The 18560-nt window shown below is 47.0% G+C and overlaps 2 protein-coding genes across 2 annotated transcripts in view; one reads left to right on the top strand and one right to left on the bottom strand.

Annotated features, from left to right (window-relative positions):
• The first annotated feature begins 1117 nt into the window (after window positions 1-1117).
• On the top strand, window positions 1118-16849 carry SIGLEC15 (sialic acid binding Ig like lectin 15). The gene is made up of 3 exons (XM_080636680.1): window positions 1118-4796; window positions 8609-8992; window positions 12278-16849. Exons 1-3 carry the CDS (start codon window positions 4745-4747, stop codon window positions 12745-12747), a joined length of 906 nt encoding a protein of 301 aa, XP_080492806.1. The 5' UTR covers window positions 1118-4744; the 3' UTR covers window positions 12748-16849.
• Window positions 12571-18560, bottom strand: part of EPG5 (ectopic P-granules 5 autophagy tethering factor) — a 77688-nt gene continuing 71698 nt past the window's right edge. Inside the window, exon 45 of the transcript XR_013958665.1 lies at window positions 12571-12669. The gene's annotated coding sequence lies outside the window, so the exon portion shown is untranslated. The remainder of the gene's footprint in view (window positions 12670-18560) is intronic.

The following is an 18560-nucleotide window of genomic DNA, read 5'->3' as shown; positions in this document are numbered from 1 at the left end:
CAAATTGGATCAGAGGAGTCTGATGCAGCACTGACCATGTTCTGCAGCAACACTCAATGCCAGGAAGCAGGATCAGTGTCATCTACAATACTGGTGCCTGACTATGAAGCCCTCCATCCCTCCTACCCCTTCTACTTTCCTAGTGCTCTAGGTATACCTGCTAATATTTTTCCCCCTTCAGCTTCATGAGGATAAAGGGGATGCACAGAGGAGCTCAGCAGCAAACAACAGCACCCAAGACGAAGGGAAGCACAGTTCAGCTTTATCCTGCTGAGCTAGCAGGGAACAGATGGAGGAAAATTCCTCTGGCCTCCCAGCTACTTCACAGACCCAATCCCTTTAAGGAAGAGCACCAGATTTGACAAGACATAGAATTGTAGAATCATAAAATACTTAGGGTTGGAAGAGACCTTCAAAGGTGTCCTGCGTTCAGCAGCAGCAGTCACTTTTTCTCCTTCTTAGTAGCTGGTGCAGTGCTGTGTTTTTGACTTTTGGCCTGGAGATAATACTGATAAAACTGATGTTTTCAGTTGCTGGTCAGAATGTTTAGTCTGACCAAGGACTTTGTGAGTCTCATGCTCTGCCAGGGAGGAGGGGAAGCTGAGAGGAAGGGAAGACGGGAGGAAGGAAGGACAGGACACCTGACCCAAACTAGCCAAAGAGGTATTCCATACCACAGCACATCATGCCCGGGATGTAACTGGGAGTTACCTGGAAGGGCATGCTCTCTGCTCTGTCGGACTCGTTTTCGGCGGGTGGTATCGTATTCTCTTCACTTGTTATTTCTCTTATCATTATTATTATTGGTGGTAGCAGTAGTGATTTGTGTTATACCTTAGTTACTGGGCTGTTTTTATCTCAACCCAAGGGAGTTACATTTTTTCGATTCTCCTCCCCATCCCTCCAGGAGGAGGGGGAGTAGAAACTGTGTGGCTGACTTGCTGACTGGCTTAAACCACGACAAAAGGTCATCTAGTCATAAGGTTTTTGTGCTGAACATATGCAGATTGGCACATTCAAAGGACTAGGGGCAGGACTTACATATGCCACTGGAGTAATTGAAGTGGAAAACCTTGGAGCTGAAATTAAGACCCAAAGCGAGGAAGGGGAACAACTGGCTTCACTCTGTACCTTGAATAAGAGTGTGTATTATCAGCACAGGTACAGCCACACAGAAAAGCTCATTGTTTAGGTCCAAAGTGAAACCCAGGACCAGGAGGTCAAAGCTCTGCTGTGCTCACCTCCATCTATGTGTTGCAGCCTGGGTGGGTATCACCACCACTCAGGACCAGACAGATGCTCAGATGAACACTCTACAAGAAGCCAAGCTTTACAAGAAATAAGCCAAATGGGGAAAGTTAAAAGGGCTGTGAAATGCTGCTGGCCCTGTAAAAGATTCTCAGTACCAAATAAAGTCATTAAGCATCATGATGAGTTTATTTTAACATCACTCTCTCCTCCATCTGTGCTTTCTCCATCAAGGAACATTTTTAAATTACAGCCTGTATTATATAGTACATAGCTCCTTATGGTGTCACTAACACATGGTTAAGGTAGTGAAAGCAACACCCAGACATCATACACCTCTCACCTTTTTCAGTGCTTCATGAGGCCATCTCCTGGATTCAGGTCAGACAGAGGAGGCAAAACCCAAGGAGGAATGGCTGATGTTGACTGTTGCTGAACGCAGTTTGATTTAGCTGATATCTTCCAAAGGTAACCTTCTAAACACCAGGACTGCTTTTCACAGGACTGGACAGAGCCAGGAAGGTGATGTGGATATGAGATACTCCCCTCCAGTTGGCCATGCCACTGGCAGGATGTGCAGGTGTCTTCCTAACACTGGCTGAGAAATTGCCACTGGTACATTGTCAATTACTATTTACCTGTGTTTATAGGTTCTTCCAGGTTTTATTTACAGGTTCTTTTTATTTGATTGGGTTCATCCATTTTCTGAGTGGGAAAACCCATGTTTCCATTCCCCTCTCTTTCTCCAGATTCCATGGATTTTCACAACACATAAAAGCACCAGAACCTGGAGTGTCTCAGGGAGCAGACCTGCGATTGCTGCTTCTGTACAAGCACTGAAAGAAGGTATTAGTAAAGTAGCGTAACAATTTTCATTACCCACAGTTCTTAAAAAAAGACTTGCCAGGCAGAAAACCAGTATTTGATAAGTATGGAAGGTATTCTGGTTTTCGTGTTGGACCAGAATCAGCCTTCTTTACTGAAATCTTAGGTACTATTTAAGCCCAGAACTGGAAAAGAAGGTGACAGATAACAGAGTCTGTGGATCATACAGCCATGGTTGGTTTTGTTTACAACTCTTTTTTTTTTTTTTTTTTTTTTTTTTTGCCATATTTTGTAATATTTTTGTGATTATATTTTACGTAATTACAAAATATATTTGTAAACATTTTCAGCTATACATTTTCAACTCTACATTTAAAACATTAAAATGTTTCATTGCAAAGAGCTATTTCATGGTCCAAAAAGAAAGCTCAGGGATAACAGTTTCATACTGCTGCACTGATTTACCAGATATTTGTCTAAAGTATGCTGGAGTAAAATATTAGAGATGGAGAGATTCACACTAAGTGTGAACTGCAATTATTCTTTACATTAATCATTTATGCTTCACTGTAACAACATGGTTTTATCATGGATTTTGCTTTAATCTTTTACTTCAATCCACTGAGTCCCACTGTGCCATAAGTGGTGAAATGATTGAAGACAGCTGCAACACCAAAAAGTTTACATCATAAACAGACAAAAGTCAAAGAGTATATGGAGGAAAACTGAGAAGGTACATATAAAGTTACATAACACAGGTGGGATAAGGACACAGGCCTCTCATTTGCTGCTTCCACCACCCATACCCTCAGGTTTCTCTACTGATGATGGCACATATTACTTCTTATAGCTACTAAGGAGAATTTGCAAAGTAGTTAGAGCACTGGGTCCTGATCCCCCTGCTTGAGAATGACACACATAAGTCATTAGTTGAGATAATACCATGGTCTGATGAGTAGTAACAGGTCAGAGCCACCAAAAATAATCATAGAATCACAGAATGATTTGGGTTGGAAGGGACCTAAAGCTCATCTAGTTCCAACCCCTTAATAATAACAATATACAACCCCTAATATAATAATAGCTAGGCATTCTCAGAGTCTCCTCCAAAAAGCCTGAGAAAACAGAAATCCTTGCCTTTACAGACACACTAACTTCGATCAGAGCGACAAAAGGGTTCAGAATGCAGCAAACACAGATAATGCTCCCAAATCTCCAAGCCCCTCTTCTAGGACCTTTTACACAATGAGTTAGAAGGGAACACATGTGGAGAAGAGGCGAGGAGCAAAAGGGAGCCCTGGCATGTCTGATGGGGAAAGATGCTGTCTCCTGGTACAGCAAAAGCGCAGCAGTGACAAAACAGCATCTTTTTGTGTTGGCTCTGGGAGCCCTCCAGTGGCTGCACAGCGGGAGTCGTATGGATGCTGCTGTCCCCGTTCCCAAACCGGAGAAAGGTAGCAGGATCCTACAGCAGCACAGCTGAAGAGATGAGAAGAGGGTGTCAGGCACCGGCCTGCACTCCAGTCTGAAGTAAAAGCAGAAAGCCACAAGTTAAACCTAATGGGGAAAACACGCTGCAAGGTTAATCCTAAAATCATGGGATCACTTTATAGAAGATGACATGGAAGGGAGAACAACCAGCTCTCCACAAGCCCCAAGCTCTGAAGATTAATGAACCGCACAGTAAGTTTGCTAAAGCTGAACCCAGAAGGAAAGAGCATTTATGCAAGGATTTCAGGCAAAAACTGGAGCTCAGCTTATTTCAAACACAGGATAACAACAAGGAGGAGAACTACTCACAACCCATCAGGGTCACAGAATCTCAGACTGGTTTTGGTTGGAAGGGAGCTTAATGCTCACCCAGTTCCAACCACTGCCATGGGCAGGGACACCTCCCACTACAGCAGGTTGCTCCAAGCCCAGGCCAACCTGGCCTTGAACACTGCCAGGGATGGGGCAGCCACAGCTTCTCTGGGCACCCTGTGCGAGCGCCTCAGCACCCTCACAGGCACTTCTGCCTAAGAGCTCATTTCAATCTCCCCTCTGGCAGGTTAAAGCCATTCCCCCTTGTCCTGTCATGAGAGTCTGGACAGAGCAGGCTATCATGTACACCAGAGCACTCTTCCACCACTGAACCTTGGCACAAATGCTCAGATGATTTGAAAATAAGGTTGTTGTGTTTGGCTGGTTGTTTTTGTACACCTGGGGATGACAACAACCACTGAGCACAAAGATTAAAGCAAAGTCAGGCTCAAGGTTCGGGAGGAACTGCCTCAAGCCAGGAGAGCAAGGGTCCTGCTCGCCACCTCTTCTAGCCAGATTGTAAGGACTTCCTCCAGACTAGTGATTTGGTAGCAACTGACAGCCATTCTCTTGCCCTGTCACACACAAGGAGCTGATGTCTGCAGCCTCAGCCTGCAGTCTCCTTCCTTTAGCTGGAAAATGGGAATGCTGCTTCCCTGTGGTGTATTTTTCACATGACTGACCACAAAGCTATTAATATCTGAATCCAGAGCCAGTTCAGATCGACAATTCATCCCCTCCAAGGAGAAGAAAACCACAACTTCTTCCAGCTATGGAAAAACCTTTATTGACTGCCAGACCAGCAGCTCAGATGTAGCAGGGACAGTTCTGGTTTACTGAAGCACCTTAGTGGTGAACATCAGCCATCATGAGAGAGTTTGGGTTGTTTCTTCTGTGCCTCCTTCTCATCTCCAGGAAGGGTGAGTTCTGAGCTTGCTATGACTCCCTGTCTGTGCAGGGCTTTTCTTCATGCTGTAGTCAAACTGCTAGGGGAATTGCCTCAATCAAGTCTCCAACAATTGCACCATCCATTCCATTGTTTAAAAGGATCCTGATATTCCAGGTGCAAATACTGGAAAAAACTCCAATACATGGCTCTGCAATTGTGAGAGAGGTCTTTGGTTTGGGTTTTCTTTTGCTTTTTTTTTGCTTTTTTAAGCTGTGCAAGGAGTTCATCTAACATTTCCCCTGCATTGTCAGTGGGATGCAGCATTTCCACCACCACCTTAGAAGTGCTGTTTCATGTTCCTAGTAGTCTTTATGTGACAGACACAATTTGCTGTAGTTCCACTGAGCACTTCAGCCCACGTTTAACTTGAAGTATGCACTTAAGTTCCATTATACTCAATGGAATTTGCTTAGATATACTGTCAAAAAGTGTTTGCTAGAGCAAGGCTAATGTCTGTCATGGTATTCAGCTCTTGATCTTGTCTTCATGGCTGTTTCACTGACAACTAGCAGATACACTGACCTGACAACTAGCAGATACACTGACCTGACAACTCCTGTGTAAGGTATGTAGGCTATTTGCCTATGAGCTTCTCTGTTTCTTGCGAAAGCTTCAGTTCCAGGAATGTATGGAGTCTGGATATTAGCAGGAGGAAGCCATGGAAGACCTACCAATCTTTAAAGTTATGGTTAAATCATACAGAAGATGCTGACAAGACTCTCCACTCATTAGGCAAACTGTGTCCATTCCATAGAAATGGGTGGAACTGGTAATATTAGAAGCACTGATTTTCAACATTTCTCTTATGGAAGGTGAGGATGTTCATGTGCTAAAAGAGAACCTTCTCTGGTTAATATATTTTAAAAAAATGCAATCCAAAAAGGTGGCAGAGAAAAGGAAATCATGTTTTAGGTTGCCTTCACCATTGTATGATACTATGTACTCAAAAGCACATGATCTGCAGTTCTCCAAAAGTAAGGGTCACAGTGACATGCTGTAAAATAATCAAAATTATATGGAATAAACTAGAAACCCAAGAGCATTTTCTTCTTTCACTGCCAGGTCCTTATGCTCCATGAGCTTCTTGGAGCCATGTAGCCTTGTATATTCGATTATCTAGGCTGCAAAAGGCTCCTAGGCTATAATGAATGGCAAGGCAGCCTGACTCCAGATCTCAGGAATCAAAGTACTGGCTTGGCACTGGTTCCAGATACATAACAGCAGAGAACTGATCCCACACCAGCCTTTGTCCTTTGTGCAGCAGTCGATAGATTGATACAGGTTGCACCGCCAGCGAGGTATTTGTCAAATATCATGGAGAACAGATATAAGAACATGCAACAAATCTTATCTTGGAATTTACAAACGGAACCTGACAGCTGAATGCCCAGAGTCCACAGTGAAGCCAGCTGGACCAGGAGTAGGTGGCAATTATTTGCAGGTCACCTTTACAGATTTTGAAGTTACTCTTGGCTGTTAAGGGGAAAGCTCCTGACTTAACAAAGCCATTGAGTTTTATAAGAGAGGAACATAGCCACAGACATTCCTACAGACACAGTCTGCTGGTATAGCCTGCACTTAGCAAGACAGCGGGTAGATACACGTAACTATATAGCAAACACTGCATATCGGTGCTGTTTGTTGATGCTGCTGGTTCCTGGGGAAAAGAAATGGATGAGACATTGAGTTTTCACTATATACTTCAAAGGTGGGGAGTATCCATTCAATTGAAGGTTGTTTTCATTACTGGACAAAAGAGAACAGACTGGGTCTGACGCCAGTGGGGTTCAGCTCCCCAGACTGCGCTAGGATTTACCAAGACTGTTTGGCCAAGAAAGCAAAATCCCGTATGTGACATCAGATGGAAAATTCAGTTTTCCCCTCACCATGAGGCCTAACTGGGAAAATACTGGGAATAATCCACATAGTGACAACCTGCTCTGATGACAGGGAGATGCTTTCTCTGTTCTCAAGGACATATAACAGGAGATAATACAGGGCACTTGCCTGTTCTCACCAGCCTCCCTAAGATGAGTATCTTCAAGTCTTTATTCAGATGCTGCCACAGCTTACAGAAAGATGCTACTGTGATGACAGCAGCACTGATCATTAGGAGCATCAGCTATTAACACCTTCCCCACATGCAACCACCAATCGATTACTGTAACAAATACTATAACATAGTAGCATGTGTGTGCATGGACTCAAATACAGGGCTGAGACACTGGCCTAAAGCCACCAGATTTCTGAATACGTGTAAAATCAAATTTTTAAACTTTATTATTATTATTATTATTTAAGAAAAAAACAGTCTGTTCCTCCAAACACCTAAATGTCATAGAATCATTGAATCGTAGAATAGTTAGTTGGAAAGCACCTTAAGATCATCTAGTTCCAACCTCCTGCCATGGGCAGGGACACCTCACACTAAACCCTTTCACCCAAGACTCATCCAACCTGGCCTTGAACACCACCAGGGATGGAGCACTCACAACTTCCCTGGGCAACCCATTCCAGTGCCTCACCATCCTTACAGTAAAGAACTTCCTCCTTATATCCAACCTAAACTTCCCCTGCTTAAGTTTGAACCCATTACCTCTTGTCCTATCACTCCAGTCTGTAATGAAGAGTCCCTCCCCAGCATCCTTACAGGCCCCCTTCAGATACTAGAAGGCTGCTATGAGGTCTCCACGCAGCCTTCTCTTCTCCAGGCTGAACAGCCCCCACTTTCTCAGTCTGCCTTCATACGGGATGTGCTCCCGTCCCCTGATTATCCTCGTGGCCCTCCTCTGGACTTGTTCCAACAGTTCCATGTCCTTCTTATGTTGAGGACACCAGAACTGCACACAATACTCCAAGTGAGGTCTCACAAGAGCAGAGCAGAGGGGCAGGATCACCTCCTTCGACCTGCTGGTCACGCTCCTTTTGATGCAGCCCAGGATACGGTTGGCTTTCTGGGCTGCGAGCACACACTGAAGCCAGCTCATGTCCAGTTTCTCATCAACCAACACCCCCAAGTCCTTCTCTGCAGGGCTGCTCTGAATCTCTTCTCTGCCCAACCCATAGCTGTGCCTGGGATTGCTACGACTCAGGTGTAGGACCTGACACTTGGCATGGTTCAACTTCATCAGGTTGGCATCAGCACACCTCACAAGCGTGTCGATGTCCCTCTGGATGGCATCCCTTCCCTCCAGCATATCAACCGAACCACACAGCTTGGTATCATCGGCAAACTTGCTGAGGGCGCACTCAATCCCACTGTCCATGTCACCGACAAAGATGTTGAACAAGACCGGTCCCAACGCCGATCCCTGAGGGACACCACTCGTTACTGGTCTCCAGCCGGACATTGAGCCATTGACCACAACTCTTTGTGTGCAGCCATCCAGCCAGTTCTTTATCCACCAAGTGGTCCATCTATCAAATTGATGTCCCTCCAATTTAGAGACAAGGATGTCATGTGGGACAGTGTAGAATGCTTTTTCATGTCTGTTAACTGCAAAAGACTGTTACATAGCTTAAGCTATAAGGTGCTCACTTTACAAACAAGAGGCCTGCTTAGAAATTAAATGACTTTCAACACTGTGTCTGGCACCAGGTCCACAGTAACTGGGCTGCATAACCATATGCAGCTCCTCAGAAAGAACACCAAGCAGCACAGGGCCTACCACAGGAACACAGCATCACTGTCTGACCAACAACAGAGCAATGCAGGAAGGATGGCCAATTTCCCTCTTAAACACTCCAGATAAATCAGTCTTGATCATCTCTTTTTGTTTCCAGGCCTGCAGTCCAATGGCTGGTCTGTTCACGTCCCATCTGATGTCACTGGTGAGCTTGGGAAGATGGTTATCCTGCCCTGCACCTTCACACACCCCTACAAAACGTTTGACAGGACTCTCACTGCCATTTGGAGAATCAAAGAACCTTACAATGGCACAGTTGTGTTCAAGTGCATTAGTCAGAGCACCAGCGAGCTCTGCAAGACTGCGATCAGCTACAAAAACAAATACAAACTGCTTGGCAACCCCTGGCATAAAGACCTTTCCATCAGGATTGACAACCTGACCTGGAGCGACAGCGAGAGGTACTTCTGCAGGGTGGAGCTGTCTGGAGATATCCATGACAAGTATGAAAGCAGGAATGGGATAAAGCTGCATTTGATCGGTAAGAGGGCAGGAGAGCCAAAGGAGGCAAAGCCTCCACATACGGAAGTGAGAGCCACAGTATGTGGGAACTGATGAGACAGCTCTCCAAAGGGTTGGCTTTTCCATTTCTGTGGATAGTTTATAACATTTGGGCAGGAAATACTCATTGCCTTCTGTAGTCTTCCAGTACGAGACAATGAGTGCAGAACAGGAAAGGAAATAGGAACAAAAGTGGTAAGGAAATAGCCAGGCTCTGGTGCTGGTGTAGGAGCCAGGCAAGTCTAGTATCTAAAGAGACCAACAAGAGAGCTGGTGAGAGGCTTTGGACAAGGCCTGTAGGGACAGGACAAGGGGGAATGGCTTTAACCTGCCAGAGGGGAGATTGAGATGAGCTGTTTAGGCAGAAGTTCTTCCCTGTGAGGGTGCTGAGGCGGTGGCACAGGGTGCCCAGAGAAGCTGTGGCTGCCTCATCCCTGGCAGTGTTCAATGCCAGGTTGGACGGGGCTTAGAGCAATCTGCTATAGTGGAAGGTGTCCCTGCCTGTGGTAGGCGGCTGGAACTGGTTGAGCTTTAGGGTCCCTTCCAACACAAACCATAGGCTTCTATGATCCAATTTTGCTCATGCAGCACAGGACCTGTATAGGCAGCACACAGGCAAGTTGGGGTCAGCAGCCCATGGGAAGGGGTCAAAGACATCCTCTTCATCAGAATCTACACTGGAGAGCCTGAGTGCTCAGCGCATGTTAGCAAATGTAAACACATGAAGCCCTGGATGATAACAGGGGATTGGAATGACAAGCCACCTGGTACCTGGGTGCCATAGGTTCACACTCCTCTGGAGCAGCAAACAATAAGTACAAACAGCCTGAAAACCAGCTCAGATCAGCAAATGTCAAACACTATTCCCATCTCCCAGAGTACACAGTAGATCAGAGGATCAGTGGGAGACCCAGATGGGCTCAGGAGCATACTCAGGCTTCACCCACAAGTGAAAAAGTGCCATGTGTTGGATGACTTTGCATATGAAGTGCAACTGTCTCAGGTCTGCTGTGCACTGTGAGGTCCAGATGGGACCCGAGGGTGAGTGTGGTTATTGCCAGGGAAGCTCTACGAGGTCGATGCTTTCCATCATTGGAGCAGCTCCAAGGCACACACACACAAAGCATGACCACAGCTCTCCTTCACTTGGAGCAGCTCCTGAACACCTGCATACACAGCACAGCAGGGTAGGACGGCTGCACGATTGGCCTCTCAGGGGCTGCTGGATTTTAACACCATAGGAACGGGTTAACACACACAGAGATGGTACCCAGGCTGCACCCTGCTTTGGGAATGGACGCTGACAGTGTGAATAGAAGAATTAAATAATGCTTAAAATGTTAATTTAAACACCAAAAAATGAGACAAATGACACAGCTAGCTTTCCTATGGATTAGTCTTCCACCCTCAAATTCCTCCTGTATCACACAGACAAGGAGAAAGAGGTGCTGTAGGTGGTTGTGAGCTATATATTTGTTTTCTAGCCTAACAAAAAATGAGATCAATATTGAACTCATCCTTTTTCTCCATGAGGACAGTTGTTTAATTCCCTTCAGTTTTCAAATGGTCTTCAGGAACCAAACACATTAAATAGGTCAACAGACCCAAGAGGAAAGGGTTGATAAGTAAGATAAGCTTGGTCCTATGTTCTATGCTTCCTTAGCAGACTAGACCAAAGATGACATGTTCAGTGGTGGATCTCTTAACATTTCTCATCCCCCAAATGATCTTTACCACTGTTCAATCCTATATGCTGCAAATACAGGATACAAAGTAAGTGGCCCTATTTTGGTATTGGTGTGCTGCCCCAAAGCAACCAGGGACCTACACTGGTAGGTGTCACTACAAGTTTGGAGAAAAACATGAAGAATAGTTTGTTGTCGGGAGTGTAAATGTTCCCTGACAATAATTTGTCAAATCTGGCAAGTCTCACACACCAAAAGGCTCACACACATGGATCCATGTGTGCTCTGGAGCTCAGAGACCAAAGGAACAGCCATGACACTTGCAGGAGAGCACCATGGTTGCCTTGTCCTGGACAATGTGCAGGCACAGTCCAAAAGGGTCACCAGCTGTACTGGAGCCCATCACAGACAGTATCAGGCTGTGATTCATGCTGCAGCTGCAGAAAGCACTCCATCCCCATACACTACTGCCCTGCATAGCACACTGCCTTCTGCCACTGTGGAAAGTCACAACAGTTGTAGCTGACCAAAGCTCATAAAACCGAGCCATTGCAGAGATAAAACACAAAGAGCCTACACATCCTTTCACCCAGGCTTCGCTAGGTGAATCCATTTGCTCAATTATCCAACATAGGCAGGGTGGGGAATTCCAAGGAAAGAACCATAGAATCAGAATAAACCAGGCTGGAAAAGACCTTTAACATCATTAAGTCCAACCACTACCTCAGCACTGTCAAGGCCATCACTAACTCACATCACTGAAGGGCCTCATCTACACGGTTTGTGAACACTTCCAGGGACGGTGATTCCAGCGCTGCCCTGGGCAGCCTGTTTCAATGCCTGAGCACCCTTTGGGGAAGGAATTGCTCCTAATCTCCATCTAAACCTCTCCTGGTGCAGTTTGAGGCCATTTGCTTTTGTCCCATCCCTTGTTCCTTGGGAGCAGAGACCAGCCAGAAGGTGCTGAGAAAAACAAGGAGGGAAAGGTTTGAATCCAGCATGACCTGGCTTCAATGTGCGCTTGAGGCCAGAACCACCACTTGTGCTGGGCTGCATCCCCAGAGCGTGAGCAGCAGGTTGAGGGAGGGGATTCTCCCCCTCTGCTGCACTCTGGGGAGACGCCAGCTTTGGGGCAACAACACAAGAGGGATGTGGAGCTGTTGGAGTGAGTCCAGAAGAGGCCACGGAGATGCTGTGAGGGCTGGAGCAGCTCTGCTCTGGAGTCAGGCTGAGAGAGCTGGGCTGGTTCAGCTTGGGGAAGAGAAGGCTCCTTAAAGGGAGAACTTAGAGCAGCTCCCACTGCCTACAGGGGCTACAAGAAACCTGGAGAGGGGCTTTGGACAAGGGCCTGTAGGGACAGGACAAGGGGGAATGGCTTTAACCTGCCAGAGGGGAGATTGTGATGAGATCTTAGGCAGAAGTTCTCCCCTGGGAGGGTGCTGAGGTGCTGGCACAGGGTGCCCAGAGAAGCTGTGGCTACCCCACCCTTGGCAATGTTCAAGGCCATGTTAGACAGGGCCTCATTCCAGGTTATTTCATTTTAGACCCCTGATGCACTTTCCCTCTCCTGATTTCTGCAGCTGCCCCCAGGATCATTAACATTACCGTCAGCTCCAATGGGGATCACACGTTCCAAGCACGCTGCACTGCCGAGGGGGAGCCAGCACCCGTCCTGACCTGGACGGGCCCACCCTACAGCAACCTTAGCTCCATCACCAGCACCAGCCACCGTGTCACCAGGGAGATCCAGTACCTGACCCGTGATGGGAAATACACCTGCACTGCTGTCAACAGCCATGGGAGAGCAGAGGGGGCCGTGTACTTCTATAGGTTCAGATCATCCAGCAGCTCCTTCCTCCTCATCCTGATCTTTGTGCCGCTGGGAATTAAAGTGCTGATTTTGCTGGTGATACTTATCTTCACCGTTTTCTCTAGAGGAGGTACGTATTGCTGCATCTATCACACTGGTAACCTGCAATGGGATGTGACAGGTAACAACAGGAGGCAACATCAGTTAGAAAGGGCTGGGTTTGTTTTGAGCACTTTATAAGGTTTTTTTATGATTTTCCACTCTAGAAGGATATTTCTAAGAAGACATCTAAGAGCAAGTAAGAGGTTGCTCCTCACTGGCTGGTCACTGGCTGCAGACCAGAGGTCTCCTTTGGCAAGGGACCTTTGAAAAGAGAGAGGGAGCAGGAGTTTTCCTGCACCCAAGGAGTAAGGTTATAACTAACAGATGGACAATTAGCAGAGAACCTGCTGCCTACACAGCCAGGTTTTTAATTTAGTTGTTTTTTTCTGAAGCAGACTAATTACCATCTCTTCCCCTGGAGCCCATGGGCAGGATTCACCTTTGCTGCATCCCATTCAACACTTCTGTTTCCTGGGGTGGGCATCCTCATTTAACAAGCCACACCTCTTGGTCCCCTGGGCCTTATCCAGGTGCTTCCCCATCATTAGTGACATCCCACCTCCCAGCCACATCAAGGCCATGAGGGCAGGGAAACCAGGCTTGTAGCAGGTGAGAATCAGCTCATGGACTGGGGAATAAGACTTAGCAAGAAGCCCAGAGGCTGCTGGTCTCCAGCTCCCTGCTCTGTGATGCTGGGGAGGAGGAGACCAGGAGGGACTACAGGCTCTGCATTTCAGGCTGGACAAAGTATTATATTACCATGACCCATCTATACAATCTGACATCAACACCTTGCAAAAGCCACTGCTTGTCTCGAACTGTAGAGGCCATACGACCAACCAGGAACACTTTGCTCCTTATATTGCAGTGCCCAGTTCCCATCCCCATGAAGAGTACCACATGCCTGACAAAAGATCTTCTCCCCATTCACTAGAGTGTTGTGACCACCCTGCAGTGCAGGTCCCCAGCACCTCTAGGTCAGTCCTGGCTCCCCAGCTCATGACCACATTGCTAACCCATGTCTTCCTTGTCACTTCACAGGTCCCTCCTCAGCTCCATCCAGCCTGGCCCGGTAAGAATGTCTTGCCTTCTGCTTCTGTTTGTCCATCAGGAGTGAGGAGATGGCAAAGGAGAGAAACGCAACACGTCCTTGGTCTTGGCAGCCATCTTCTGGCCTGAGAGCAGGCTCCTGGGACAAGGACAGGGCTGGGATGATGGCTTTTGTGAGGGACCAGGGCTTGGGCACTTCTGGGAGGAGGAGAAGGGACTGGGGCAGCAGGTTGCAGAGACCATAGCATATGGATGCTGCAGCAGAAGTTTATGTGGGCCATAGCCACAGTGTGGTAGGAAACCACATTAACATAGCAAAAGAATGATTCACCTGAGGGACAGGACAGTGGAACAGGCTGGGACAGGGTCTGTGCCAGGCTGAGGAATGATGAAGAGAAATAAAATTGTGCAACAGAAACCCTCTCTTCTATCTGCACCACAGTCTCTAATGGAGCAGAAAAGGTGCCCGTCCCAAAGCTGATGAGCTCTGAGAAGTGTGGAGAAAGGTACAGACATCCCAAACAGCCCACCTTAGAGCCAGCTCAGGTGTGACAGGGCCATTCTTTGGCTGGCATCAATGCCATGCTCCCCACAGTAACTTTGGCATTTCCCATTGCCCAGCACAACACTGATCCTGAATAGTGACAGCAGCAGTGGCCAGGCTACAAAGGGATGGAAGTGCAAGGGGAACAAACAAACTAAAACCCCAAACCAATCTTTAGACTAAACCTGAAGAAGCTGTATCTGAGGTCAGTATAATTACACCTTCCTAGTGCTGCTCCCTTCCACCCTGAGTTACTCCTGTGTGATCACAGAATCCCAGACTGGTTTGTGTGTGAAGGGAGCTTAAAGCTCATTCAGCTCCAACCCCCTGCCACAGACAGGGACACCTGCCACTAGAGAATGTTGCTCCAAGCCCCATCCAACCCGGCCTTGAACACTGCCAGGGATGGGGCAGCCACAGCTTCTCTGGGCACCCTGTGCCAGCGCCTCAGCACGCTCACAGGGAAGAACTTCTGCTGAAGATCTCATCTCAATCTCCCCTCTGTAGAGTTTAATCCTAGAGTTGAACTTGTAATAACTATTTGCAAAAGCATAGTTACACTGATTCACAGTGTCTAAATCACATGCTCCATTGACTGTGTTTCTATAGATACATATATAGATAACAGCTTAAGAAACAAGATCCTCCACATTCTACCTGAGAAGATCCTTCTCAAGGTTTGTCACAAACTCTTGAAGCTCTGAGCAGGAGGACAGTAGTACTAGTTAATGTTAAAAATGTTGGAGATGATGCTGGATGCTTTAAGATGTAAAACATCAGATGTAACTCAAACACTTGAAAGCTACCTGTTGCAGCAGGGAGAATCTGTATCATACAGTATTGCAGACACTCTGACACTCCTTAACTACCGGCTGAAACCACTTCACAAAGTCTAGCACTGCCAGAAATCTGTCTTCACCTTACTCACTTCTCCTATTGCCAGGTCACAGCCACAAGACTCCACCTACGAGAACTTTGACCGCAGACACAGTGGTGACCAGACTTTGCCAACACAAAGAACAGCATCGAGATGCAGCTGAGGACGAGGCAGCCTCATCTGCACCCACATGGTTCCAATTCCCATCTGTTCTGTACAAGGGTGCCTTTTCCCACTGGATGTAAGACTAACGTTGGATGACGCACAGAAGGTCAAACAGGCCTTGCAGCTGCATGACTTCCATTCCTGATGCTGCCTAAAAGCCAGGGAAGCCTTTAAAGGGAAAACAGAAGGAAGAAAAGAGAGCTCAAAGGAGAATGCAGCTAGAAGAGCAGCAGAGGATCTACAAAGGATGTCAGTTCTAACCCAACCTGTGTGTCTTTAGCCTGTATCAGATAGCGTTGAGCAAGCATGTAACAGTCTATGATTTTTCTCTCATCTTTTTGTTTCGGTGTTTTGCAAACATTACTTCAAAAAGCAGTTTTTCACCGCTCCACTTGTCAAACCACATACAGCTTCCTAGAGCCAGCAAGTAAATTTTCATGTTTCGAATACCAGCTGTGAAAAAAACACTACCTGAATTTCTGCTTGTTTGGGTGCTTGTTTGGGTTTTGGAGTTTGGGGGTTTTTTTTGTTTGTTTGTTTTTGGGGTTTTTTGGGGTTTTTTTGGTTTTTTTTTGAGGGGGGAGGGTTTAAAGAGTTTTAAAAAAATCTTAACTTCCAAAAGGAGTCCAAGCGAAAAAGAAAAGAGGCTTTCCAAAAGCTGGTAGACAGCAGAGCTGAAAGCAAGGCTTGCAAAGGGTGGTCTGTACTGCAGCACCACTACAGCTCCTAGTGCCAATGTGCACACACAAGCAGAATCTCAGTGCTTTGCAGTAAATATGCCATGAAAATGTTCAAATAAACCACATTGGCATTTAAGAAAAAAACAAAAAAAAGCCAAAGGAAATTATTTCCAAACAGCTTCCACCTCTGTGTTACATGAAGAAGTTCCCTTAAGGCCCCACTACTCATCTCTCCTGAGATGAAGTTGCTACTACAAAGTCACTGGCCATCCACAGGCAAGTCTCTAACCCAATTGTGAATGTGCTCCAAGACCAGATGAATATACCCAGCGTAAAATACAGGATGATGCAAGTCCACCTGGAGTCTTGGTCAGGCAGACAAAGGTCCAGGAGAGGACTGTGAAGAGCAACAGGTTGGCATATACGAGAATGAGAATTGAAAGATATGAAGTGGTGACAAGAACTTACTTTTAGGTTTGTATCACTGGATTCAATGCTCTGTACAATAATTCCAGTGCAGAGGCTCCAAAACTCTTCCCATAACAATACCGCTTCTGGTAGCCCAAGCTGGTCATGAATCACCATCAAGCCTGTGGTTCTGCTGCAAGCTCATCCCCACCCTGGGAACTGTTATTTTAAAGTTCACCCGTTCACAGTATCACAGTATCACAGTATGTTAGAGATTGGAAGGGACCTCAAAAGATCATCTAGTCCAATCCCCCTGCCAGAGCAGGAACACCTAGATAAGGTTACACAGGAATGTGTCCAGGCGGGTTTTGAATGTCTCCAGAGAAGGAGACTCCACAACCTCCCTGGGCAGCCTGTTCCAGTGTTCTGTCACCCTCACTGAGAAGAAGTTTCTTCTCAAGTTTAAGTGGAACCTCTTGTGTTCCAGTTTATACCCATTACCCCTTGTCCTATCATTGTTTGCCACTGAGAAGAGCCTGGCTCCATCCTCATGACACTCCCCCTTTATATATTTATATACACTAATAAGGTCCCCCCGCAGTCTCCTCTTCTCCAAACTATAGAGACCCAGCTCCCTCAGCCTTTCCTCATAAGGGAGATGCTCCACTCCCTTAATCATCTTTGTCGCCCTGCGCTGGACTCTCTCCAGCAGGTCCCTGTCCTTCTTGAACTGAGGGGCCCAGAACTGGACACAATATTCCAGATGCGGTCTCACCAGGGCAGAGTAGAGGGGAAGGAGGACCTCTCTCGACCTACTGACCACCCCCCTTCTAATACACCCCAGGATGCCATTGGCCTTCTTGGCCACAAGGGCACAGTGTTGGCTCATTGTCATCCTGCCATCTACTAGGACCCCCAGGTCCCTCTCCCCTACACTGCTCTCTAACAGGTCGTTCCCCAACCTATACTGGAACCTGGGGTTGTTCCTGCCCAGATGCAGGACTCTGCACTTTCCCTTGTTATATTTCATCAAGTTTCTCCCTGCCCAACTCTCCAGCCTGTCCAGGTCTCGCTGGATGGCAGCACAGCCTTCTGGCGTGTCAGCCACTCCTCCCAGCTTAGTGTCATCAGCAAACTTGCTGACAGTACACTCAATTCCCTCATCTAAATCATTGATGAATATATTAAATAATACTGGTCCCAGTACTGACCCTTGAGGCACTCCACTAGATACAGGCCTCCAACTAGACTCCGCCCCATAGACTACAACTCTCTGGCTTCTCTCCTTCAGCCAGTTTGCAGTCCACCTCACTACCTGATCATCCAGGCCACACTTCCTCAATTTAGCTATGAGGATGCTGTGGGAGACTGTGTCAAATGCTTTGCAGAAGTCAAGGTAGACCACATCCACCGCTCTGCCATCATCCATCCACAATGTTATTTCCTCATAAAAGGCTAGGAGGTTGGTCAAGCATGACTTCCCCTTGGTAAAGCCATGTTGACTGCCCCTCATAACCCTCTTATCCTTGACATGCCTTAAGATGGCATCAAGGATAAGGTGTTCCATCACTTTCCCAGGGATGGAGGTGAGGCTGACCGGTCTATAGTTACCCGGGTCCTCCTTCTTGCCCTTTTTGAAGACTGGAGTGACATTTGCTTTCCTCCAGTCCTCAGGCACCTCTCCCGTTTCCCAAGACTTGGTAAAGATGATGGAGAGTGGCCTAGCAATGACTTCCGCCAGTTCCCTCAGCACCCGCGGGTGCATCCCATCTGGACCCATGGATTTATGGATGTCCAGATTGCTCAACTGGTCCCTAACCCATTCCTCATGGACTAAGGCAAACTGCTCCAGTGACCTGACTTCATCTGAGGTCTCAGGAGTACAGTGCTCTTCAGGACTGCCTCCGGCAGAGTAGACTGAGACAAAGGCGGCATTCAATAACTCTGCCATCTCAGTATCTTCTGTCACCAGGGCACCCATCCCATTCACCAGTGGGCCAACCTTGCCTCTGGTGTTAGTTTTATCAGCTATGTATTTGAAAAAGCTCTTTCTGTTGTCCTTGACCCCTCTGGCCAGATTTAATTCTAAGGAGGCCTTAGCCATCCTAGCTGCCTTCCTACATCCTCTAGCAGCAGCCTTATATTCCTCCCAAGTGGCCAGCCCCTCCTTCCATGACCTATAAACTCTGCTCTTCCACTTGAGCATACCCAGCAGTTCCTTATTCAG

This window comes from Psittacula echo, assembly GCF_963264785.1.
Source record: "Psittacula echo genome assembly, chromosome: Z".
Taxonomy (NCBI): Eukaryota; Metazoa; Chordata; class Aves; order Psittaciformes; family Psittacidae; genus Psittacula; species Psittacula echo.
Note: the sequence above shows the minus strand (reverse complement) of the source record. Positions and strands in the feature narration are given on the sequence as shown.

Excerpts from the sequence above, each read along its gene's own strand:
- SIGLEC15 (XM_080636680.1), top strand. The coding sequence starts at position 4,745 with ATGAGAGAGTTTGGGTTGTTTCTTCTGTGCCTCCTTCTCATCTCCAGG. Across the intron at positions 4,797-8,608 it reads CCTTCTCATCTCCAGGAAGG|GCCTGCAGTCCAATGGCTGG; the intron begins GTGAGTTCTGAG and ends TTTTGTTTCCAG. Across the intron at positions 8,993-12,277 it reads GATAAAGCTGCATTTGATCG|CTGCCCCCAGGATCATTAAC; the intron begins GTAAGAGGGCAG and ends TGATTTCTGCAG.